The 25,082-nt window shown below is 45.8% G+C and overlaps 1 protein-coding gene across 2 annotated transcripts in view; it reads left to right on the top strand.

Annotated features, from left to right (window-relative positions):
- Positions 1 to 25,082, top strand: part of SYT17 (synaptotagmin 17) — a 90,330-nt gene that overhangs the window by 12,622 nt on the left and 52,626 nt on the right. The window contains exons 3-5 of one of the 2 annotated variants that reach the window (XM_006123154.4): positions 109 to 257; positions 8,232 to 8,380; positions 9,092 to 9,711. In XM_006123154.4, coding sequence (XP_006123216.1) covers positions 109 to 257; positions 8,232 to 8,380; positions 9,092 to 9,711 — 918 coding nt within the window. Of the gene's footprint in view, positions 1 to 108; positions 258 to 5,144; positions 5,424 to 8,231; positions 8,381 to 9,091; positions 9,712 to 25,082 lie in introns of those variants that run through there. The other variant, XM_075899385.1, reaches the window with a different exon arrangement.

Here is a 25,082-nt window from a genome sequence, read left to right as displayed (position 1 = left end):
GTTCTAAATGTTCTGCTGTAGAGGCACAAACATAAATACAGCTGAGCATTATTTCTTACCAATGATCTACTGGTTGTAATCTTATTCTTTGGTTTCCAATGGCCTTAGGGTCTGCTCTCTAGAATATCGGATCTCTTGCTGTGCAGATGGACTTGTAGAAATTGTTGTCAGAAGTGTTTTGACTGTAGCTGCTGTCAGTCGAGCGAAGATGAAGTTGAAATCCTGGGACCTTTTCCTGCACAGACACCAGCATGGCTGTAAGTTTAGATGTGCATTTTAAGCAAATGTTATCTCCAGTTTATAGCAGTAAGACAAAGGTAATGTTATTTTGTCTGTGATGAAGGCATAAACACAGGGCTATAAGACTCCAGAAATATTACACACCTGGCTAATTGCGTACATATAATAACAAACTGGTGGGAAGGGTTGGTGTTAAGGGTGGAAATGGTGTATACAATACATAAACAATGCATATAACTGCAGTAAAACTAAACATATCCTGTTAATTCAGGTAGCTACAGTCCTTGAAATACTGCTGCCCCGAAGCTTAAGTCAGAAACTATCTTACAAGCCAACAAAGCAAGTTGGTAATTGGCCTCAATTTGTATTCCATGCTGAGAAGACAATACCTTTCATTTTAAGTTTAATGAAATCTCTAAATTGGACTGTGTTATTTTGAGTACTTTGCTCCTTTGATTGCCATAATTTTCCATACTGCTAGTCAAATGACTATTTATGAGGGTCTGTATTTATTATTATTACTAGTAGATTTACCTGGCGTTGCTCGGGTCCTTAATTGAAATAAGTTTTGTTTTTCTTCATTTAAATCATTGTTCTGGGGTAGAGCTGGGGATGAGGGGTTCAAGATGCAGGCTGCCCTGGAGAGTGAGGACATCCCACCCTCTCTCACATCAGCAACTCGAGGCCAGGTGAGAAGCGCTTGCCTATGGCTGCTGCAGCTGCACAGATGGGGTGAAGGGTGCATGTCCCCCAGCTGGGGGACAGACAGACACAGACAAACAGACACACAAATAGACACAGTCTCTGAAATATATAGTAGATAGCTCTCCCTTTCTCCACCCCTTCCCTCTGCTGGCCCAATGAAATTGTAATTGTCCTGGTCCCCATCTCTGGTCCCTTGCTATCATCTTGTGGTCATTCCAGAGTATAACTGTCCCTACTCCCAGACGTCTCCTTTTCCATTTTGTTAAGAAACATTCAAATTCCAGGTACATCCCACTGTCCTGGCACAATCATATCCTGACCTTGCTTTAAGTTATGATAAGAGAAGGCGGCACACCAAATTTGGCGGTCCTTGCTTTTAGAGTTTAAGAGAGTTCTTGAACAAATGGACTCACAAATGGACAGACAGATGCACATTTCTAAAATATATAGTAAGAAGATTATTATCACATTACTTAGATCATGCACTGTAATTTATGGGCACATAACAGACAGGGTTCCTACCAGAGGAGTTTATGATCTACCTTAGCCATAAACAATACATCAGATAACTGTTCAGACAAATAGGGATTTGGGGTTAGGGTTAATTCAGGTCCTAATTCAGTAATTTGTTGCATGTTGGTGGACCTCTGCACCCATGCATAACCCCAGGGAAAGTGGCTGAAATAGCCCTTAACTTTAGTTATTTTCAGGATAAATCTGTATTTTTAGGAGCACTTAGTTTGGTTGTAAAATATTATTCTAGGCAGAAAGATAGCAAAGAAACAGCACGCAGTGAAACTAAATGATATCTACTACACTATTTTTGAGGCTTACCGAGAAATTGATTCTGGTCTTCTGAGTACCCAGACATCAGCTTCTTCAAGACAGGCCCAGCAAAGAAAACAACAGAACACCACTTTTCATCACCTACAGCCCCCAACATAATCCCCACCCGCGCATTATCAACAATCTACAACCTATCCTGGAAAATGACCCCTCACTCCCACAGGCCTTGAGGGACTGGCCAATCCTTGCCTACAGACAACCCCCTAACTTCAAACATATTCTTTCCAGCAACCACATAACACCTCCCTCATACTCATCCAGGAACCCACCCCTGCAATCAACTTCAGTGCCAACTCTGTCCACACATCTATACTAGCAACATCATCACAGGACCTAGCCACATAAACCATGATATCAAAAGCTCATATAATTGCACATCCATCAATGTGATCTATGCCATTAAGTGCCAGCAATGCCTCTCTGGCATGTATATTGGCCAAACTGGACAATCTCTACGACAAAGAATTAATGGACACAAATCAGATATTCAAAAAGGTAACACACAGAAACCTGTTGGGGGAACATTTTAATTTGCCTGGGCACTCATTAATGGATCTCAAAGTTGCCATATTATTACAAGCCAATTTAAAAAAACAGCTTGAAAGGGAAGCTGCAGAACTTAATTTCATTTACAAGTACCTGCAATAGAGGTGTAAACAAAGACTTTAACTGGATTACCTGCTATATTCCACATCCCACATAATGACATAAAAAGCCAAGCTCCGGATACTTAAGAGTACTTAGAACCCACTCTATCAGCTTCATTTAGCATGAACACTCTAATTTTCCCCCCATTTTTTTCCTTTTCTTTCCCTTCCCATGCCCTTTCTCTGCTATTATTTTGCTACCTGGACCCCTTACGTCCATTCATCTGAAGAAGTGAGTTGTGCCCACGAAAGCTCATGATACCATCTACATTTTTTGTTTGTCTCTAAGTTGCTGCTGGACTATTTATTGTTTTTTAAGTTTTTTTCAGTTACAGACTAACATAGCTAGCCCTCTGAAACTTTTGGTCTTATTAATGTTATTTTGATTTACTAGGTTAAACAGGGGAACTTTACAAAAGCACCAAGGTGACTTAAGAGAATACAGCTCCTAGAAAGCAGAATTTCCAATGGGATTTACATTCCTGTGCCACTTAAGTTCTTTTAAAATCTGGTCCTAAAACAACAACAGTAACAACAACAAAACTAAAGGGCTACATTGGCAAGATTTTGCGCAAATACTGTTAATGCAAGAGTTTTTGCGTTAAAGTATTTGCGCAAGAGAGCGTCCACGCTGGCATATGCTTTTGTGCAAGAGATGTGTTTTTGCGCAAAAGCATCCGTGCCAGTGTAGTCGCTCTCTTGCGCAAGAAAGCTCCGATGGGCATTTTAGCCATCGGGCTTTCTTGCGCAAGAAATTCATGTTGCCTGTCTACACTGGCCTCTTGCGCAAGAACACTTGTGCAAGAGGGCTTATTCCTGAGCAGAAGCATCATAGTTCTTGCACAAGAAGCACTGATTTCACACATTAGAACGTCAGTATTCTTGCGCAAGAACTCCCCGCCGGTGTAGACAGGCAGCATGTTTTTGCGCAAAAGCAGGTGCTTTTGCGCAAAATCAGGCGCTTTTGCGCAAAATCATGCCAATGTAGACACAGCCAAGCAGTTTACAAAGGAGACCAGTATTGTTATCTCCATTTTACAGCTGGGGAAACTGAGGCACTGGGCAGCAAAGTGACTCAAGGTCACCTAGCATGCCTCTAGCAGAGCAGGAACCCTAGTGTCAATCTAGTGCTTTATCTGCAAGGCTAAAATGCCTCCCAGAGAAGCAGAGTAGTTGGCCCTCCAGGGTTAAATGTGCAATGCGTTTCTGAAACCACAACAGGTGAGGTGCTCCCTTAATTGCTTTCTTAATGCACCGCACTTCACTGAGTTGCCGGAGGACAGATGGGTAGACATGTGATCCGTGTCATCCTCACCCCCAGTGTCCTTGTGTTCATTTTTTCCCCTGCCAGATCTATCAGGTTTGTGTATACAAGGTACATAAAATTCATCCTTTTCTGTTTGGATTACAGTGGCTTGTTTATTGTTTTGAATTAGTATAGTAAGAAGGTGCAGAGAGGCTAGCAATACAGCTTTAAAGTGGTTATTAAACAGGGAACTGTTTTTAAAGGGTCAGAATTATGCCTAGAATCTCATTTATCTGCAGCTAATGGAAATTAGAAATAAAATCAATGCTAAATAAGGAAACGTCGTGTGCAAGTGACGAGAGTGCTTTTATTGGTCTTAGAAAGATACGCTGCAGAAATGATTGAGTATTTGGAGATAAGTGGCTAGGTTTGGTAGGGGCTCCAGGGAGGGGTGAGGCAGAAGAAACCTTCACTAAAGTCTGTGGAGTGGCAGGCCTTGGCAGTGGGAACATTTTCAAGGGTGGGGGTGCTGAAATCCAGCCCTCTTAGCTCTATCCCCCACCCTCACATGGGGGTGGCAGCCGGAACGTGAGGATGGCAGCAGATGCCCCAGTGGGCGGAGCCAGCAGCAGAGGCAGCCAGTATGCAAGGTGGTAGCGTTGTTGACAGGGCGGCAGCCAGGATCCCAGCATGTGGGGATGGCAACATGTGGGGCCAGGAGCCCAGGAGTACTGCAGCATTTCCCCACCCCTAGATTCCCACCTATGGGCCCTAACGTGGTAAATCCAATGATCTCTGATCCTCCATTCTGGCTAGGGTAGATCACCACCTTTGGGCCTCTGCTCCTTCTCTGGCCCCATGCTAACCGACCTGTGGGGCAATTCTTCAGTTCCTTTGGAGAGCTGAACTTTGCAACATGTGGCTGATGTGGCTACAGAAGCACTGCCTCCCACCTGTTCCATGGATCTGCTCCAGATCCTTTGCCTTTAGCAACCCTCTTGGTTAATTTTTGCGCTCAATAATAGTGAAGAAGGTTATATGAAATACAATTAAATGATCTTATTCTGCTATCCTTACTTGTGCTGTGTAGCATATAGTCAGGCTAGCAGCCCTCTAGAGAGTATGAAAGTCATGAGCGCTCATGATATTTTCACAAATGTTATTTTAGTGTGTGTTTTTTTTAAAGATTCTTGCCTCTAGAAGCTGGGCAGCAAACTAATTCAAAATGGCTGCTGTTTCCCATTACTTTTTATATGATTGAATCCAAGATGCCCTCAGCTAAAATGGCAGCTTCTCTTTTCTGTATGTATCTCAGACAGGAGGCACTGAGGGCATAGGGGAATGCATAGTGGTAGCAGCTGAGAAAGCCAAGGAATGTGATGGGATAGAGAGAGAGGGATGTTGTGTATGAGAGAGAGAGATTGTAAAGGAAAACGGGCACAGGAGATTTGGGGGAATGCTAATATGGGGGATATGATGGGAGAATGTGAGCTGGTGTAGATTGAAGGGGAAGGGAGAGAATATTTGTATAGGGGGAGAAGGAGGGTAGAGGAGGAGGGCTGGAGAGATGGAAGAGAAGACAGGAGAGTGATTGAGAGGAGAAAGGAGAGGGACAGAATGGTACCTCAGAAATTAGTAGAGACAAATGGCGTTTGCCTGGTCTTGTTATTTCTTGAGGTGCAGGGAGGTGAGAAGGTTTCTAAATGTTTGGAGTCTGCAGTACTACACTCATCAGATAGGTAAGTGCCACTTGACATGTGTAAGAGTTGCAGAATTGGGCAACAAAAGAGCTATTTTAATGTTGGTATGTATCTCAGAACTGCTCAGGGTCTGCTTATGTTAATTGATTTAGCATGGTAAATGTTCCCCTACTGTAGTGCTGGACAGCAGGGTAACACCTGGCAGGCACCTGGATTTAAAATGATCCACATTCTTCTGTTAGATATGTGTATTGTGTCTGGGGAACAAGTACATCTGTAGTGTTGCCCTTTCTCTCCCTCCTCCCCGCAAAAATTATCTAAAAATACCTAAAGGATCACAACTAAGAGCTCCCAATCCTCTGTTCTTTGTCTGCCTTACATGGCCATTGCTGTCATATGGGGTGAGATTTTTTCCTCTTCAGTTCTTCTCATGGTCTGGAGATGTATGGGAGCAGTCTCGTTAACGTCCTCATCGCTCCTCTGTTTTTTGCATCCCCAGCATTCCTATGGTCATCAGGAGGAGTTTCTGGGTTGCTAGGGAAACAGGATAGGGCCCAGCTGCCATGAAATTAAGTCATTTCCTACAGTAGATGTTGACTTTTTGCACTTCCTGAATTTTTACAGCACCCAACAGCGTCAGTGTTAAAAGAAGTATTTTTAATTTTCTGGAGCAAATCTGATTGTATTGACTTGCACATGGGTAGATCCTTATTGTTATTTCATCACAATTGTTTGTTTCCTAGCTCTAGCAAAAAATTAGCAGGGAATTGGGGTGCTTTTCAGCTCTGCATAGTATGAAATCTCCTACCTTAAAACTAGTTAAGTACTGTGTGTGCTGCAAGGTTAAATTGAAATTAGAACTCAGGTCTCCTTACTAAAAGTTTTGATTAAATACAAACAGAGCTTTTCCAAACAGATGAGTTTATTTGAGGAAAAATTACCATGGTTCAGTAGCAGTTTCCCTGCAAAAAGTCACCTGCTTGTTACTTAGTTAACTCACTTTTATATTTAGCATGTGTAGAATATCTTTAATGATATTTTTTCTGAGTTTTTCCCCCCTACTTTGCCCCCATTCTGAAGGCTTAATTTTCAGGTGTGTGAATCACAATAATAGAATCATAAGATACTAGAACTGGTAGGAACCTCAAGAGGTCGCCAAGTCCAGTCCCCTGCCTTCATGGCAGGACTGTCTAGGCCGGGGTGTGCAATAACCGGTCCCTGGGCTGGATGCCGTTCACCAGGGTCAGCCTCTGGTGAGCTGTTGGCACTCCATCCACCTAATAAGTATGTTCAGATCTGCATCTTGGCATGAAAAGCATACATTTATGCTCCGATGTTTTGATTACTCTAGTTGAAGGAATTGAGCAACCTGCATATGAAAGCTAGGTATTGTGTGTCCATGATTTTTGAATGGAAATTAAAATCTGTTAAATATTAATGGGCTGTAACACTCAAGTGGGTTCAGCTCACCAAGCACCACACGATCCCGATCTGCACTTCTTCCCCGAAACTTGGAGAAGAGGAAGTTTCAAATCTGAACTTCCATTTTCTGCCCATTCCTACGTTTGGTTTTCAATTTTTTTAGTTTGCTACTTGCTACAGAATATTTCTACCAGTCTAGTTCCATAAATGGATTGTGAGGCAGGTGATTCAGCATATTTATCTTATACCCAACATAAGTAGAAATATAGAAAGAAGGAATGGAGAACAAAATTCAAGCAGTGCTCCCATATTATTTGCTTATGTTCTACTTAACTTTGTCTGTACCCAATTTCCTATTTTCCTGAGCGTTCTTTTGTCTTGTGTCCTAACCAGAAATATGTATTTTATCGTGGTACACTACGAGTGGAATACTGTTAAAAAAGTGAAATTCTAGTCTTAGTTGTGTCAGTATAATGTCGTTCTACTATTGACTTCATTGGATTTATCAAAGACTGTCACCAGTATAATTGACATCAAAATCTTTGAACTATATATTTTTGTTCTTGTTTGTTCTTGCTCTTCGAGTGGAACTTAAGAGATTCTGATTTGTTCTGTTTAATGAGAATTGCTGCAGTTTGTGAGAGGCTGGGGCTACGTCTATACTGCAGGCTTGTTGTGCAAGAACTTTTTGTGCAAGAGTCCTTGCGCAAAAAGTTCTTGTGCAATAGTGCGTCCACACTGTCATGTGCTTTTCCGCAAGAGATGTGCTTTTGTGCAAGAGCATCCATGGCAGTGTGGATGCTCTCTTGCGCAAGAAAGCTCTGATGGCCATTTTAGCCATCAGGGTTTCTTGCGCAAGAAACCCCTGTTGCTCATCCACACATGCCTTTTTGCACAAGAGCTCTTGTGCAAAAAGGCTTATTCCTTGTAGAAAAAGGAATAACTCTTGCGCAAAAAGCCCTGTATTCTTACGATTAACTGTACTTTTTCTTGCACAAGAATGGGCTTGTAGTGTGGATGCGCCGCAAGTTTTTGCACTGTACCCTAAATATACATCAGTTAGTAATGGCTTAAATATTTTCACTACATAGGTGAACACATACCAATAATGCCCCAAAGTCTGTATCATGCATGTTTGTGAAACATGAACATATCTATATACATATGTACATCCTTGATGTTGCTAGTAAGTTTTGTTACATTTTAAGAAGTCTGAAAGACACAATAAAGGATAGAGAATCCATGCTTTGTAGGGCTTTGAAGCCACACAACTCAGCACTCTTCTGTTTCCAACTAGATTTGAAGATGAACTCCAGCAGCCCAGGTTCAATCTAACGTATCAGGGAAAAGGGCTTTGTATCCTGCTTGTTATGTGTACTGTATACTTATTGGATTCATACAGCCAGAGGTCTGTCATTTTAACAGGATAAGCAATCAGAATGAAGATAAAGATGGAGACTCTGATAACACAACCAGTGAGCCACCGCCAACTCCTCAGGACTCTTCTCCTGACAGAAGGCGATCATCTTCAGATACATCACGGTCCACTTACAGCCTCACAAGGCGGATTTCAAGTAAGGCTGTCAGCCATATTATAGGAATGTAATTTCCCAGGTAGACCAAAGTTAGTGCTTGCTTTTAGAGAGAGATGTGAGTCAAGCCTAAAGCATGTTGATAAAGGCCAAGTCTACACTGGCACTTTACAGGACTGTAACTTTCTAAGTCAGAAGTGTGAATCACCCCTCCCCTTCCCTTCCCCCCACCCCCGTCAAAAGTGAAGTAAGTTACAGTGCTGTAAAGTGCCAGTATGAAACAGGCTATGCTCCCAGTGCTGGTAGCTACTCCCCTTGTCCAGGTGGTTTATGTAGAGCACTGGGAGAGCTTTCTCCCAGCACTTGTGCTGTGGCCACACTTTCAGTTTAAAGCACTGCCACAACAGCATTTTAAACTGTTAAGTGTAGACAAAGCCTAAAATTCTAAACCCTTCTACAAAGAGACTGTGAAAGGGATCAAACTTGTATTTTTGCTAAAGGATTAATGTGACAGAATCACAGAGTAAGACAGGGGCAGGGGACAAAATCTATTTGATGTTTGCACTTAAAGATTAACTAGTTATGATATTGTTATTTATTTTATCATTTGTGTTGAGAGAGCTCCTAGAAGCCACCATCATTGTGTTGGGTTTTGACCAAACACAGAACAAAATGACAGACTGTAATAACATAGGGTTGTAATGAGATCTTTTCAGTTACAGATACAGCTCTTCGTATGTTTCTTTTGCCTAGGTCTAGAATCAAGGCGGCCAAGTTCTCCACTAATTGACATTAAACCTATTGAGTTTGGAATTATAGGAGCTAAAAAAGAAATAGTTCAGCCAACTATCCTGAGAAAAACATATACCCCAGATGACTATTTTAGAAAATTCGAACCAAGACTGTATTCTCTTGACTCTAATAGTGATGACATGGACTCCTTGACAGATGAGGAAATCTTATCAAAATATCAACTGGGCATGCTGCATTTTAGTACACAGTATGATCTGCTGCATAATTATCTAATAGTGAGGGTAATTGAGGCTAGAGATCTGCCTCCTCCAATTTCATATGACGGTTCAAGACAAGATCTGGCTCATTCCAACCCTTATGTCAAGATCTGCCTCCTTCCAGATCAGAAGAACTCCAAGCAGACAGGGGTAAAACGCAAAACCCAGAACCCAGTGTTTGAGGAAAGATACACCTTTGAAATCCCATTTTTAGAAGCCCAAAGAAGAACTCTACTTTTAACCATAGTGGATTTTGACAAATTTTCACGCCATTGTGTCATTGGCAAAGTGTCAATGCCATTAAATGAAGTTGACCTTGTGAAGGGTGGACATTGGTGGAAGGCCCTTGTTCCCAGTTCACAGGTAACAGAATTTTTCAGATGGTTATTATGTAATATTTCTACTTTGTTTTTGTGGTTCCGTTGCTTGTTTGGGGTTAATGAGAGGTTTTTAAATAGCCATGCTCATTCACGTACTAAAGCACTTCTACATTAAAAAATCATTGGTTCTGCTTCTAATCTTGCTTATACCTGTATTGCACAGTTGTAAATTCAGTGACCTTTTTTGATTTACATTGGTGTAAGTCAGACCTGAATCAGGTTCACTGTTTTGACTTTAAAGGAACAAGATCACATAGGAGATTAAATTAGAAAGATTGTCTATATTGTGCATAATGGAAACTGCTGAAATTCGCTTTTGTGAATCGGCAGTTTCTGGGAGATAGTTTTGTGCAGATACAGCTTCATGGACAAATCCTTCCCCTCAGTAAGCTATGTTCCCTGTCACTATAGGGAGTTTATGTGGGCCACAAAAGCACTATCATTATAATCAAAACAGAACCAGGCTTTGGGGTGTGGGGGTCTGTTTTCTGTTAATTTGTGAGCAAACACATAAGAAAATGGCCCTTGTTGAGACATCTTGGTAGTCCAGCTGATCAGAGGATTCTTTTTGTATTTCTATCCAGAAATACATGGCCAACAATTGGCGGAATTTAATTTTTATTTTAATTGTGCATGTTGGAAGTTGAATGTGCAGCGTATTTAATTGGATTGTAATGATATTTTGCACCTATGCATGTTCAGACCTTCACACTGGGCTAGCCTCTGCCTTCTGATGTGCTGAGGGGAAAGAGGGCATAGGGGTCTTCATCTTTCCACATCCTTTCCTGGGAGCATTAGTACATGGTCTCTCTCTTACTACAGTATTAGAAAAAACCTACATTGCTATGCTTCTGTTCAGATGCCCTTATCAGTTTTGGATAAGGCAGTGTCTGATCTCTCTGGGGCTTAACACCACCTAAAATTCACAGAAGGCCAAGGCCAGTATAGCCAGGGCTAAGGGATTAGTCAAAGTCTGATCTCAGTTATGCTGGTGTCAATCTGAAGTAGTTCTGTTGACTTCACTGGCATTACCGCTGTTTTACACTATTGCAGCTGAGGGCAGACTGTGGCCGAGGTGTATCTCTTGCATTCAAAAAGCTGCAGAATGAAAGTCTATTGAGGCAGGATTTTATGTCCAAAACCCCAAAGTTTTGGGGGGACTGATTCTCCATTGTGTGACACCATCTGTAGACGTCTGCACCTGTGCAAAGAGATTGGAAAGTGTTTTACATGCTCCGTGCTTTAACTCTGCACTGTTATAAATGCACAAGGCAGTGGGGAATTGGGCTCTGGATTTCCCAATATTATTTATTTATCTGTTACGATGCAGATAACTACTTTTTTTCTTTTCTCTATAATAAAGCGAGTAGCATGATGAGATTAGCAAGCACACTTTTTGTAAATGTAGAGGGAAAAAATCTTCCCCCATTCAAAGTGCGTGGCCCTATGGGTGAAAATGAGAGCAGAGTTTAGCTCCACTGGTTAGAGTGTGATATTGGGATGGGTGGCAGAACAGCCAAAGGGTTCTGCGTTTAGATGAGAAACACTTGCACCAGCCAATACAAGGCTTATCTTCCATCCTATCCCTTGTTCTCCCACATCTGTACTTATAAATATCTGTAGCCAAGCTGTGCCTTCCTATAGGTGTATAATTCCCCTTGAGGGCGGTGAGCATCACACTGGTGTATCCGAGGACAGAGGGCCAAATTTTGTTCTCATTTATAGCCATGCAAACCCATTGCAGCCTTGCATTTTTCCCAGCTTGGCTTTTTGTGTATGATTAATGCTTGTTATACCTTCTGAAGATATGCTGTATATGATATTGCAGAATCATGTTAATGCAGGTCAAGGGCCTGAATATGTAAGTAGTTCTTTGCCTTTAAGTCAATCCCCTTACAGGGTCTGGTCTTAATATGTGTGGTAATAAGGCAGTAACAGTGTCCAATTCATGCTGGCCTGCATGCTATGTGGTCAGGCCTGCTACTGATGCAAATGGACTGGCTTTAGTGGATTTATGTCAGATTTATGCAAACTGAGGATTTGACCCATAAAAGGTGCTGTTACCACAAGTGTTTCATATTAGTGATGAAAACAGACTACATCCTGAAGGTGACTGCATCTTGTCATTTGGTCAGAATCTTAGTGCTGTAAGGTGCATTTCAGACTACAGCAGGGGTGGGCAATAATTTTGGGTGGGTGGCCACGCCAAGATTTTGATAGTGGTAAAAGACCACACTTTTCTGTGGAGAGGGTGCGGGGTCTTCGATGGAGGTTGGGTGCAGAAGGGCACACAGAGTAAGGGACCAGGGTGAAGGAGATGGTGTGGGGTCTGAGAGGGTGCTTGGGTGCAGGAGAGGATTCTGGCCTGGGGGAGAGGTGTAGGAGGGGGTTGTGACCTGGGGCAGGGGGTGCAGAGGGCTTGGATGGTGACCTGGGGGAGGGAGTTGGGATGCAAGAAGGGCTGGGATGCCAGTGGCATGCTCTGGCTGGGAGGCGCTTACCTAAGCAGCTCCCGGCCAGTAGGCCTACAGCACCCATGAGGCAGGCTGGGCTCCCTGCCTGCTGTAGCCCCAGTGCATGGAAAATGCAGCCTGCTCCCTCCACCTGCCTCTCGACTCTGAGTCGGGGAAGAGGCTTGGTTTTCCCTGCCTCCCAAGGGCAATCTCTTAGCTTCTATTGGCTGAGAAACAATTGAAAATAGCCAGCCAATAGGAGCTGAGAGATTGGCCAAGGTTAGTTCTTATTAGCCAGTTGTTCTGGCCAATAGGAGCTGAGAATTGGGCTGGGGGGGGGGGAAGGAATCATATGACGCTTCACCCCTCCCTGCAGAGAAACATAGGGACTGCTTTTTAAATTGTGGCAGCTGCATGCCTTAGCATCCCATAAGGGTGGTTTGTGGGCTGGATCCAGCCCCTGGGCTGAATTTTGTCCAGCCATGGACTACAGTATGTTAGAATTTAGCTCAGTAGGATGCATACATGGCTAGCCTCTGTGAGGATGTTGCAAGGAGCTTCGTCTGCCAATGGATCCCTGGGCAGTGGCTGATCTTTGTGCACGAAAACCTCTCGAGCTTAGTTCCTTCAACATACAGTCTTGCCCAAAAGAAGGTGAGGGCGGGATCATGCCCCCCTCTGCGCTTCCAAGAGTGTGGAAGGGTCTCTGCTGGTCCAGTCTGTCCCAGGGATTCCAGAGGCATTGGGCCCGATTCACCCCATCTTGTTGCTAATGCCAGTGCACCATGATTCTAAAACACCAATGTTCTGGTCAGGCAGCTATTTACATCCATTTTGCAATGATGTGTGTGCCACGGCCAGTATGAAGTACAGAGTAATGGTGAATCAGGCTCACTGTGCCAAAAACAAGCAGAGCTCCTGCTGGGGCAGGCTGCTTCTCTGCCAGAGAGCAGTGGCTTTATGCATTCTTCTAGTCCACTTGTGTTGCATTAAAATAAGTCAGCCCAATTCTGCTTTCACCAACCTCTTTGAATGTAATGAGGTTGCATATATGTAAGCAAGAGCAGAATTTGGCATGGTGTCTTGAAACCTCTGTGATAATCATGTATCAATAAATAATTAAGTTTAGGGACAAGGAGAGTTTTGAAGATACATGCTGTATTTTTAAGTTGGCAGACAGAAGGCTGTATAAAAAACAAAACTACCAGCAGACTGATGTATTCCATTAGTGTAGGAACTGAAATGTCAGCGGCATGTTATATGAAGAGCCGCACTTAAGATTTTGTTTAGCCACAGCAAAGCAGCTTGCTCTTCACTTGCAAATTTAAAGCCTGATCCTGAGTGGTGGTGAGCACCCCAACCCCGGCATCATAATCCTGTGGGCCTCCTCTCTTCTCCTCTCTGTTACCAGGCCCACACGCAGGAATTTTTGTGAGGGGGAGGGAAAGCTGTGGGAGGGCTAATGGCTGCCCCTGCATTGGCCAAGTCCCGCCTCTTGTGGTTAGGGTTGCCAGGTGTCCAGTATTCTACCAGACAGTCCAGTTTTTGGGCCCTCTGTCCAGTAAAAAAATCCAGAAAATACCAGACATGTGCAAAGTCCCGTATTTCCTGGATTTCTGGCTGGGCACCAGACGGAAGCCTGGCGGGGGCGGGGGGAGTGGCTGGGAGGCGGGGCGTGATCGGCGCTGGGAGCCCTGGCTACATCTGACGCCTTGGGGAGGAGGAGAAGCCCTGTCCCTACTCCTGAGCCGCAGCCGGACTCACTCACGCTTCTCCTGACTGTGCGCAGGACTGTCAGCGCCCCGGGATCTGCATGTGCCTGGGTCAGTCCCACTTCCCGACCAGCTCCACTGCCCCTGACCCTCTCCCGAGCCCTGCTTCCTGCCGGCCAGTTCTTCTCCTCCCAATCTCCCCTGGCCAGCCGCGCTGCCCCCCCCATCTCCCCAGGCCAGCTGCGCTGCCCCTGAGCTCCGTCCCCCCCTGCATCTCCTCTGGCCAGCCCCCTATCCCTCCCTCATCTCCCCAGGTTTACTGGTTAAGGTTACCCTATGTTTACCTGGTGAGCCAATTAAACAGGGTTTTACATCCCTAGTTTTGGCTTCATCAAGCCTGGATTTCATTTGAAAGGACAGTAGCCTGATTCTTCTCTCACTGAGACCAGTTGCTGGTCTGGGTTCTTGTTGCCTTTGAAAATTTGGCCCCTTGAGGTTGAACATTTTGGATTAAATCTCAATCTCTGGAGGTCAGTGGGTTGGTGTAGGAGGGAACGTAGCCGTACTACTTCACCTTCCACAAATTCTGGGCTGCAGTGCCTCCCTTAAGCATCCCTGAGAAGGAGGTTGCAAGTCAGAGCACTGCCCAGGCAGAACACACATTCTCCGAGTTCCTCTGTGTCCCCGACTCTGCTCTGGCCCAGCCCCAGCCCTGGACTTGGCTCCTGGTGCCGACTCACTCGCAGCCCCAGCTGCAGCCATAGCCTTGGCTCCTAGCCTCGGTTCCACATCTGGATGCAGTCCCAGTCTCTGCTTCCAGCTCCCAGCCACAGATTCAGCTCCTGGCTGCAGCTCCTGACAATGGAGGCAGGGAGAGGCATGGATAGGTTTAATTATGGGTAAAGGGGGGCATGACAGAAAAAAATGGGGGACCACTAACATACATAGATTCTCAAGGATCATTCAAGGTGATTTGGCCTATTAACACCCACTATAGTCATAGGACAAAAAGGGGTTAGTGGGTTAAAGAATGTTTTAAAAAGCCATAAATCCAGTGTCTTTAGTAAGGCTATGATTTTTAGTATCTAGCAACATTAGGATTTTTAAGCCTCCTGACTTGTCTTTTGAAAGTGTTGTGCAGGGTTTCTTTGAGGATGAGGACTGGCAGGTCAAACAGAGAGCGACGGCTTTGTTCAGGCAATAGAGTGTTTTTGTTTTTTATCATTTCTGGTGTGAGTTTATTTGAGAGAGTAGTCATTGTCTGGCTTGGTATTGGAGCATTTCATGCACTGGATGATAGGCTGTTGTGATAGGCATGTGCAGGACCCCTTGTTGTTGATGATGGAAGCAGTGAAGATGTGTCTGCAGGTTTTACACCTGTTGTTCTGCTGATACCCTGTGTGGGTTCCTATGTGTGGTGGTAGGTGACAAAAAACACAGAATACGCTCTGAGGAAAAAGTCCAGAGTGTACACCTTAGCACACTCCAAACTGCCTTAACCAAACAAGGACACTCCATCAGAGAAGTAGATTGCATCATGGAGTGGGCCAGCCAGATATCCAGAGATATCCTGTTTCATATGAGTGTCTGGTAGCCTAGGCGGGGGAAGGCTTTGCCTTCCCAAATCGCCAGGCATGGCTCCGCCCACACTCTGCCCCCAGAATGCCTGCTGTAGGCATTCTGGAGGTGACTGTTGTTACCCCCAGTGCCTACCCTCCCAGTGCTCTAGGGCTGGGGCTGTGTGGTGCACCCTCTTCCCTCCCCTGGTGCTCTGGGGCTGGAGAGGCTGGGGCCACACCGTGTGCCTTCCTCCCTCCCCTGTGTCCTGGGACTGGGGCAAGCAGACACCAGCCTGCTCTCCTTCCCTCCCTGTGGCGGGGGAGATGTATGTGGTGCACTGCTCCACCTCCCCATGGGGGCAGTGAAGGGGTGGGGCCTCAGCAGAAAAGATGAGGATGGGGGCTTGCCTCCCCCAACCCTACCTTCACCAACTGCCCATGCTGCTTCAGTATAGAAATAAAACCCCCTCTGACTGCACAACCCTTGTTGTCACCTACCACCTCATCCTGGGCCCTCTATGTAGTATCATCAAACAACTGCAACACCCTTCCTTGAAAGAAATCTTTCCTGAGCCTTCTCTTCTGGCCTTCAATCACCTTCCCTACACATACCTTTCCAAGCTCAGCCTCCGAAGCAAGCTCCCCACAGACACAACTCAAACCAGCATGGGTCCCCGCCAGAATAACATATGGAAAACCTGCATGAATCAAAGGAAGAAATAGATATTTAAATAAGTAAAATATTAATTGAGAATAATTTTAAGTTTTGAAATGATAAGGTGTATGCTTGCAATTTGTAGCTATTATTTTTATAAACAGAGAGTTCTGTCGTCAAGGTGACAATAATAGAAATTAAAAAAAACGTTGCTTATACTTGTGCTAAGGAAGCTTTTTCTACTTACCTTATTTTTTTTTAAATGGCTGAGTTTGAAGCTGAGAGCATGTTTCCTATAAGATCAATGAAGAAGAAAGTTAACTGTCAGCCTTTTAAAATTCCTTATTAACTGCATTTGCTACATCTGTTTCTTCCAAACAAATTCTGGGAATCTTAATACATTGGAAGAAAAAAATTGCATACGATCCAGTGAAAGTTGATTTTGCATTACAGAATGAAATAGTAATACAAAACAGAAGCATAGTGGTGCAGATTCTTAGTTGCAGTCATTGGAGCTATGGCAGTTTACACCTGCTGAGGATCTGCCCCAATAGGATAAAGAAAGCAATCAATGTGGTGAAACTTATGTGATGAAAAATGCTAAAACAATCAGTCATAAGACCGTTAACAGAAGAAGAGAAAAATGAAGAGGCATAGACGAGCTATGTAAAGATAGAAGGCAAGATGTCTGTTTTATGGTGACATTTAAAAATAGATGGAAACCTTCATGAGCTGGAGAGATACAGGAAGGCAAGTCCAGATGGCAAGAGCTACAGAAGAGAGAAGTGACTAGCGGTGAGAATGAGAAAAAGCAAAGAGGACAAGGGTTTGAGAAGAGCTATAAAAAGCTACCAGATCAGAATGGCAATTACTTTGTGCTTACTGTGGCAAGGTGTAAATGACAATGACACAGTCCAGGACCACGGAGAATCGGTTCCAGAGGCTGTGAGGCAGTGTAGGGTGAATTAAGTCCACAGAAGGTGCCTTTAAAAAAGAGTGCATCTTTAGAACTGGTCCTGAAATGAGCAGCGACAAGGGCGTGGGGGCACCTCTTGTTGCATGGGAGAAGCTGGACAGAAGCAATTGCCTATTTTCTCTAAGTTAAAGGCATGCTCTGTCCCCTAGAAATTGATGGGCATCTTTCCACTGATTTCACTGGGGTTTGGATGAGGCACGTTGTTTAGCACTCATAAAATTCATAATGGTATCTACCGCTTTTAATTTCTAGGGAGCTGGTTCAAATCCAGTCCAGATCAATAGTGAGCAATATTTCTTACAATTTGATGGCTGCTTGTTAGTCAGCACCATGTAACATTATTTTGGCTCCAGTCCCAGGCCAGAGACCATGAGCCCACACCACAAAATCCACCATCCTAGCAGATGTTTTTGTTATCAGAGACACTCAGGATTGAAAGTACCTGAGCCCGTAGGAAAGTTCCCTCCAGCTCAGGGCTGGCGCCTGTTGGCAGGCACTGCTTCGCAAGCCTGCCCTGTTCTGTGGATAAATAAAGGGTTTCATATTCACCCAGGCTGTCAACCCCGTGCCTTCAACAGATGCTAAATTCACAAGAAAGATAAAGGGCTCAGTTCCATAAGGAGTGGAATGCCTTAGCTGGTGCTTACCTTGAAGGGGGCTTTTAAAGTGCTGAAAATCAAGTATGTGTTTCAGTGTATGGCTGAATTGGGGGCTGGAACACTCAGCACCTTGCGGCTTTGTGTCCAAAAGGGTCATCAGTGATCTGCCAGTTAGAATAGTACCAGAGCCAGAGAAAATATGAAATGTTCTACCCTCTTTAAATAACTCCATACCGTGAAATTGCCGAACTGTTGTTAAGCAGGTTGAAAGTTCTCGCTATATCTATGCTCAGAGTCTCACATTTCTCTGTAAAGATTGGTGAAACATAGCATGGAGCACCCGTAGGGTTTTTTTCCCTTGGGAAAGGAGCTGTTTCTGAGTAGGGGAGATGAAATATTTTTGACGAATATTGATCAGTATTTCACAAGTGAAAATCCATGTCTTGCTGATATGTGAAAATTCGTAAGAACTCCTTTCTCCTCCCCAGAGATGCAGTCATGGAGCTACAGCTGATAAAAGACAGGGGTACATGCTGTACCTCTCCATTGAACCTTCATGTCGCTTGTTCATTTGAGTGGCATTTACTTTTTGGGAAAATAGGTTCATAAGCACAGGGCTCAATGGGAGTCAAATGGGCTTCTTGCTTGAATGTTGCACTCAGCTTTAAGGAAATTGCTCACAACAGATTCAAGCTTCCAACAGTTCTCTGAAATTCTAGTTTTGATTCCTGACTTACGGGGTTTGGATATGTGTCCTCATTGCTCAATTCTGACCCTAACAGAGATATTGATTAGTAAAGAAGAATGATAGAGAAACTAAATACTCATTTGAACTCTCCACTGTGTATGCAGAATTCCCAGACTTTTCAGTTTTGGGTGCATAGCATTGCAAGTGAACATGTGCACCACTGTTTGCAGTTGGCTGTAATATGTATCAGTAATAAAAGCAGGCTCCCTTTCTACCTGAACTTTTCCTCCTATATGACTGTGACCCTCTTATGTGGGGTGAGGCTTCCCAACCCCATTCTGAGACCAAGAAGCATCACAAAGCAGCTGCTTCATCTCCTCTGTAATGATAGTGGGGAAACAAACTCCCAGGAAGCAGTAAGGATCACAGAGCCATTGCTAGTTGATGTGTGACCTGTGGAAAATACATACACTTAACCTCAGAGAAAGTCCCCCCATGAGCGTAAAGCAGAGCTCGAAAAATGCTCCTTTAGTCTAATATTGGTTATATGTGTTGCCTAATCCTACTTGATGTAAAATAATGATAGTATTGATTGACAGTTGGTTCTAAATAATGAGTTGAGGGTAATACATTTCCTGTCCCAGAATCAGATTACACAGGAGTAAAACCAATGAATTTTCAGTATTTTTTAGGGCAGCAGTCTGCGGACTGGCATCAAGCTACAAACTGCTGGCTGCCGGGCCGCGGAGGCTCTGGAGGCCAGGACCTGCCCTGCTGCCACAGCTGTTGGGAGAGGCATGTCCTGCCCCGCCTTTCAGCCAACCAGCGCCGGGCAGGGGCAGGGTCTCCTCTCAGATGCAGAAGAGCAGTTCGCTGCGCAGAGGAAGGCTGTGTGGAGCCCGGCATAGCAGCCTTAGAGCAGCAGTGCTCAGCTGGCAGTTGGAGGCAGCGCAGGGCTAGGTGAGGGGTGTGGGGCAGGCACTGTGGATACTGGGGGCGAGGCTAGTGCTGTGGAACTCTAAGAGGCGGGGGGCTGGCACTGGAGGGTTCTGGGGGCAAAGCTAATACTGGGGGGCTGTTGGGGTAGGGCTAGTACTGAGGAGCTCTAAGGGGTGGGGGCTCTAAGAGGTGAGGGGCTGACACTGGGGAGCACTGGGGCATCCAGGGTGGGAAGCTGGCACTGGGAGCAGGGTTGGCACTGGGGGGTCTTTGAGGACAGGGCTGGCACTGGGGGAGGGGGGGTCTAGTGGTGAGGGATTCTAAGAGGCAGGAGCTGGCACTGAGGCATTTGGGATGGAGGGCTGGCACTGGGGGGCTCTGAAGGTGGGATGCTGGCACCAGGAAGGGTTGGCTGCAGGGGACTCTGCGGTCAGTGGCTAGCACTGGAGGTAGTGGAGGGGGGGCTCTAAGGGCTATGTCTGGCACTGGGTGGTTCAGGCAGCTGGTGTGTACCACAGCCTTGGCCCCCAGAGCCGCTGAGAACAGCTGACTTGAACTGTGGCAGCTGCCTGCCACATGGTGACTGCCAGAGCTGAAGTCGACTGTTTGTGGTGGCTCCAGGGGCAGGGCTTTTGGTGGATTGGTAACATTTTATTTGCATATTCATTCATTGTATAATGAATGTTGTCAGTCTGCCAAAAGTTTGTGAATGGGTTTGCCAGTCTGCGGTATAAAAAAGGTTGTGAACCACCGTTGTAGGGAACCTTAAAGGACACTCTCACTGAGAGCAAAGTTTTGTTTGGGGATTTTTATTAGCACCAATAATAAAGACAGAAGATCCCCAAATCACATAAACAGAGATGAACAATAGAGTATTGGGGATATCTCTTGTATCATCCCTTGCATACACTTTTAGATACTTACAACCTTCCTTGAGAGCCTGATGGTGAAAGACAAAGGACCAGCCCTGTCCCTGGCATGCCAAATGATTCCAATGGTCTAGATTCTCCAATGCCCAAGACTGGCAGTAGATAATAGTAGAGCTCAAGGGTCCAAAGATGAAAAGCTGCGCCCCTCCACATGGTGGTTTGGCCTATAATAGGGCTTGAGCATGATCATGAATATTTATTCTAAAGCCCAGCCTTTTAGGTCCAAATCTAACTTCCTCAATCCTAATAATGTGCCCTTATCTTGTAGTAGGGTTGCCAGATGGTTTCAACTAAAATACTGAACATTTCCCCCCCCCCCCGCAAAAAAAAAGGGTGGGAGGGTGGCCACAGTTGTTGAGCAAAAAAAGAAAGAAAGAAAAAAGGACACTAACAGTTAATAAGCAAAAAAAAAAAAAAAAAAAGAGCATTAAAACAGCATGGCCCCTTTAATTGCATGCAGAGTCAGAATAGGGACAGGAAGAGAAGAGGTGGAGCACTAAGACCCAAGAAAGGCATTACTTCCCCTTGCTCAGGTCTTTAGGTTTTTTGCGGGTGGCCATCTTGTTTTCTTGGTAAAGCCAGAAGGGAGCTTCCCTGTGGAACTAGGTAAGCAGGGGGTCCAGGGGCTGGGCCCAGTTGCTGAGTGTGTCATAGGGTTGCCAGGTGTCCGGTATTTTCCCCTGGCAGGGGGAAAAAACAGACATTTTAGGTGTCCGGTATTTTCCGAATTTTTTTACCAGCAGGAGGCGAAAATACTGGACTGTCTGGGTCAATACTGGACACCTGGCAACCGTACCTGTAGGTCCGTGTTTCTGAAGGAGGGCCATGAACCCACCAGAGTAAGTTGCTGGCAGACCTGTGCCACATTGTTTATCTGGCAGCTCCCATTGGTGCAGTTTGCCGTTTCTAGCCCAGGACAGCTGCAGGAAGTGGGGTGGCCTGCCAATGGGAGCTGTGAGGCTCTGTGGTTATGGACACTTTAGATAAAGAAAGCAGCTCAGGCCCACCAGCGGCTTACCAAGGTGAGCCAGCAGCCCACTTTGAGAAGAAACACTGCTGCAGGTTAACATATTAACGCCATTTAACTCATTATCACGTACACCATCTATTGCTCAGGCAAGTTTGTGGTTAGACATTTGCCAATGATTCTATCCATTGTTCAGCAAGCTATTCCTAGGTTCCCAACAGCTACAGGTAGCTGTCAGGCCATTTATCTATCCCAGAAGCCTACTAAGCTTGGTATATTTATCCTGACTTGCTTAAACTATTGTCTTACAGGATGCAGCTCCGTAGGTTCCTTGTGTTACTGCTGAATATAACAAAAAGCTAAGTTAGCTCTGTTGGATACATAGGTGAGATGCATGGGGATTTGCCCAAGTGATCCCCATTCATTTGAATGGGCCATGTCCAGTTAAACCCCTGCTTGGTGCATTGATGGTGTAATAATAATCCTGTGCTGCTCACTAGCTCTTTCTATCCCAAATACTCAAAGTGCTAGACATATTTTAAAGAATTTAGCCTCCCAGCAGTCCTGCAAGGTGGAAAGAATTATCTCCACATAAGGCTGGGGAGAATAAGTGCCTAGTCCAAATTGTAGAAGGAATTCACTGGCAAAGGGAGTGGGACAACTGCCCAGATCTCATGACTGTGTGTTAACCAGGCTTTGTTACCTTAATCACAGATGGGTAAATTGTTGTCATGGAATAATATATAGCAGCTCAGACCTTCAGAAACCTTGAGTCATATACTGTAGGAAGCTGCAGGAAGCCTGTAGGAACAGGGTGTACTAAAGCAGCAGTATTCTAATACAGAGGTTCCCAACCGCTGGTCCCTGGACCTGCAGTGGGCTGCGAACCCCAGCCTGCTGGGCCATAGCACATTGCCCAGTCATGACCCCAGTTTTTTATTAGCCCTGCTCGCTGGGGTTCCCTAAAAAGGAATTTCCTTCTGCCCACTTTACTATGTAGCAGCAGAGTGAGTGGGGTGGCGGGCAGAGCTGGAGCTGGAGCTGGGGCCATGGATAGTCTGTCCTGAGTGGGGCAGCCTCACCGTAGCCCCAGTTCCAGCTCCGACAGCCGCTACATGGCCCGGCTGTGTGGGGCCATGTGGAGAGTGGCTGCGGTGCTGGGAGGGGGGGGTGAGGCCACGGCCACATGGTGAGCAGCTGGGGCCTGTTCTGGCAGTTGGGGGTGGGACCTGCCTGGGAGAGGGGAGGGGGGCTGGAGCCTGCCGCTGGACAGGGAGGCTGGGACCTGCCGCAGCTGCATGGCAGGGGAGGCCGAGGCCTGCTGGAGGGGTTGGGGAAGGGCGCTGGGACCTGCTGTGGGGAGGAGAGGGATAGAGCCTGCTGCATGTTGGGGGACCGGGATTGGGGGAGGTCGAGGCCTGCTGGAGGGGTTGGGGAGCGGAGGGTTGCCAGGTGTCCGGTATTCACCCAGACAGTCCGGTATTTTCAGGCTCCGTCCAGTAAAAAAAACAGGAAATACCGGACATGCGAAATATCCGGTATTTCCGGTTTCCCTCGGACGGAAGCCTGGTGGGGAGAATTTTCCCCGCCTCATCTGGCAGGGGTGGTGGAGTGAGGAGCATGGCAGAGTTGTAGTGAAAAGGCATAGGAGGGGGCACTTGCCGGGCACCACGCTAGGGGAGCACCGAGCTGGGGTGGGAGCAGAGCACATGCTGCTCTGGCCCATGTGACCAGCAGAGACCCGGGAGGTGACCACGTGATGCCTCCCTCAACATCAGCCATGACCAACCCGTGGCACTTGCCTCCCAAAAGTGTGGCTCGCGAAGCCGCTCCTGTCGCCCCCCCCAGTTAGTAACAGTCTGCAAAATGCACCCATAAAAAGGAACTGTAGAGGATGAAGCAATAATCAGAACATCAGGAAAATCTTGGACATCCAAGATTGGATGTCATTTAGCTACCTAATCTAACAGGAAATTGCTTTCCCAGGGTCATCTGGTATCGAAACACAAACCAGTGTGTCATCAGCATTACAATTGTAACTGAAATTATACTTTTAAATTATGGTGCCTAAGGGAGACATGCACAGCAAACAGCGTAGGTTCAAAAACTCACGTCCTTGCATATTCTACACTATCTCTAGACAGAACTGGAAAAAAACCTGCCTGTAATACTGAACTCTATACATGCTCTGTATCAGGAAAAACTAACATTAATTTAAAGGGGGCAGACCTCCAAAAAATGAGGAGTACAGGATCTTTCAAAATGGGGCATTTTTGTTGAAAATGCCCCATCTAAACTGCTGGGTTTTTTTTAAAAGCCCCATTTTGAAAAAAGTGGCGGACACCATTATGCAAATGAAGCACAGTATATTTAAATCCCGGTTTCATTTGCACTTTCGATACATCTAATTTACATCCCTGTGCTGACAAAGGGGTGTAGTTTAAACATAGCTAGACATACTTAAGTGCATAGAATCAGTAGGGAAGGTATTGCAACACTGCCCTTCTATGTGACGTAGTTTATATAATAAAAGCAAGGAAACCAAAGAGCTGATGATTATGGAGTTGTGCAGTATTTATGGCAAGCATGGAGAGGGAGCCCTCACAACTCTGAGAGGTACTCAGGAGTAAGAAATATTCCTTTCCAACCAGTTATACCAACCTGAATTGTCCTAAGGCTTCTAATTTGTTTCCTAGCAAACTGAGCAAGAACCTCTCCATCAATCTCACCAATTCTCCCACTTGATCTGCCATAATAAACATAACCACCTCACATCACCTACTGACTTTCCCCAATTGTTTCCATTTTGCTGGCTGAACAAATCTGTGTAGCTCCCTCACTTACTAGTGTGCGGGATTTCATCTCTGACCCAAATGCTTCCACTGGTTTCTCTAATTAGACCAAGGGTAGGCAAAATACGGCGCTCTGGCTCTATCTAGCCCACCAAGAACTTTGGATCTGGCCTGCGGGCCGCCAGGACTCTTAGGCAGACTCCCTGCCTGCCACAGTCCCAGGCCGCTCAAAGCAGCATGCTGCTGGGGCCATGTACCTCTAGGCACTGCATTCCCCTTGTAGGTGGGAAGGGGGGAGACTTCATGCACTGCCCCTACCTCCAGCACAATCATTGCAGCTCCCTGTGGCTGTCCCCCTTGGCATATAGCACAGAGAGCCACATGGCCCCAGGAGCCGGCCACTTTGAGCGGCTTGGAGCTGCACCAAGGAGGAAGCCTGCCCAAGGGTCTTGCTGGGCTGTTGGCTGGGAGCCGCCTAGATAAGCACCTCCCCGTCTGGCACCCCAGCCCTTCCCACACCCCAACTTCATGCCCCCATTATCACTCCCTCATGCCCCAGGTCACCACCCAAACCCTCTGCACTCCCCCCCCAACTCCCTGTCCCAGGTCACAACTCCCTCCCAAACCCTGCACCCCTTCTTATACCCCTCACTTAGGCCAGCATCCTCTCCTGTGCCCCTCCCTGACCCTGCAGCAGTGTTCCCTCTAAAATTTTCCATCCATGAGCAGAGTGAGTTTTGTCTTGTGCATCAATATTAAGGTCATGTGCGCTTCTTCAGATGGGTACTACTGTGGCACCCAAGTTATCAACAAATATCTCAGGGTATGTCTACACTACCACTCTAGTTCGAACTAGGGTGGTAATGTAGGCAACCGGAGTTGCAAATGAAGCCCGGGATTTGAATTTCCCGGGCTTCATTTGCATATTGCCGGGCGCCGCCATTTTTAAATGTCCGCTAGTACCTAGTCCGTGCCGCGTGTAGCCGCGGGGCACGGAGTCCGCACTAGCGGACATTTAAAAATGGCGGCGCCTGACAATATGCAAATGAAGCCCGGGAAATTCAAATCCCGGGCTTCATTTGCAA

The sequence above is a fragment of the Pelodiscus sinensis genome, chromosome 16, assembly GCF_049634645.1.
Source record: "Pelodiscus sinensis isolate JC-2024 chromosome 16, ASM4963464v1, whole genome shotgun sequence".
Classification (NCBI taxonomy): Eukaryota; Metazoa; Chordata; order Testudines; family Trionychidae; genus Pelodiscus; species Pelodiscus sinensis.
Note: the sequence above shows the minus strand (reverse complement) of the source record. Positions and strands in the feature narration are given on the sequence as shown.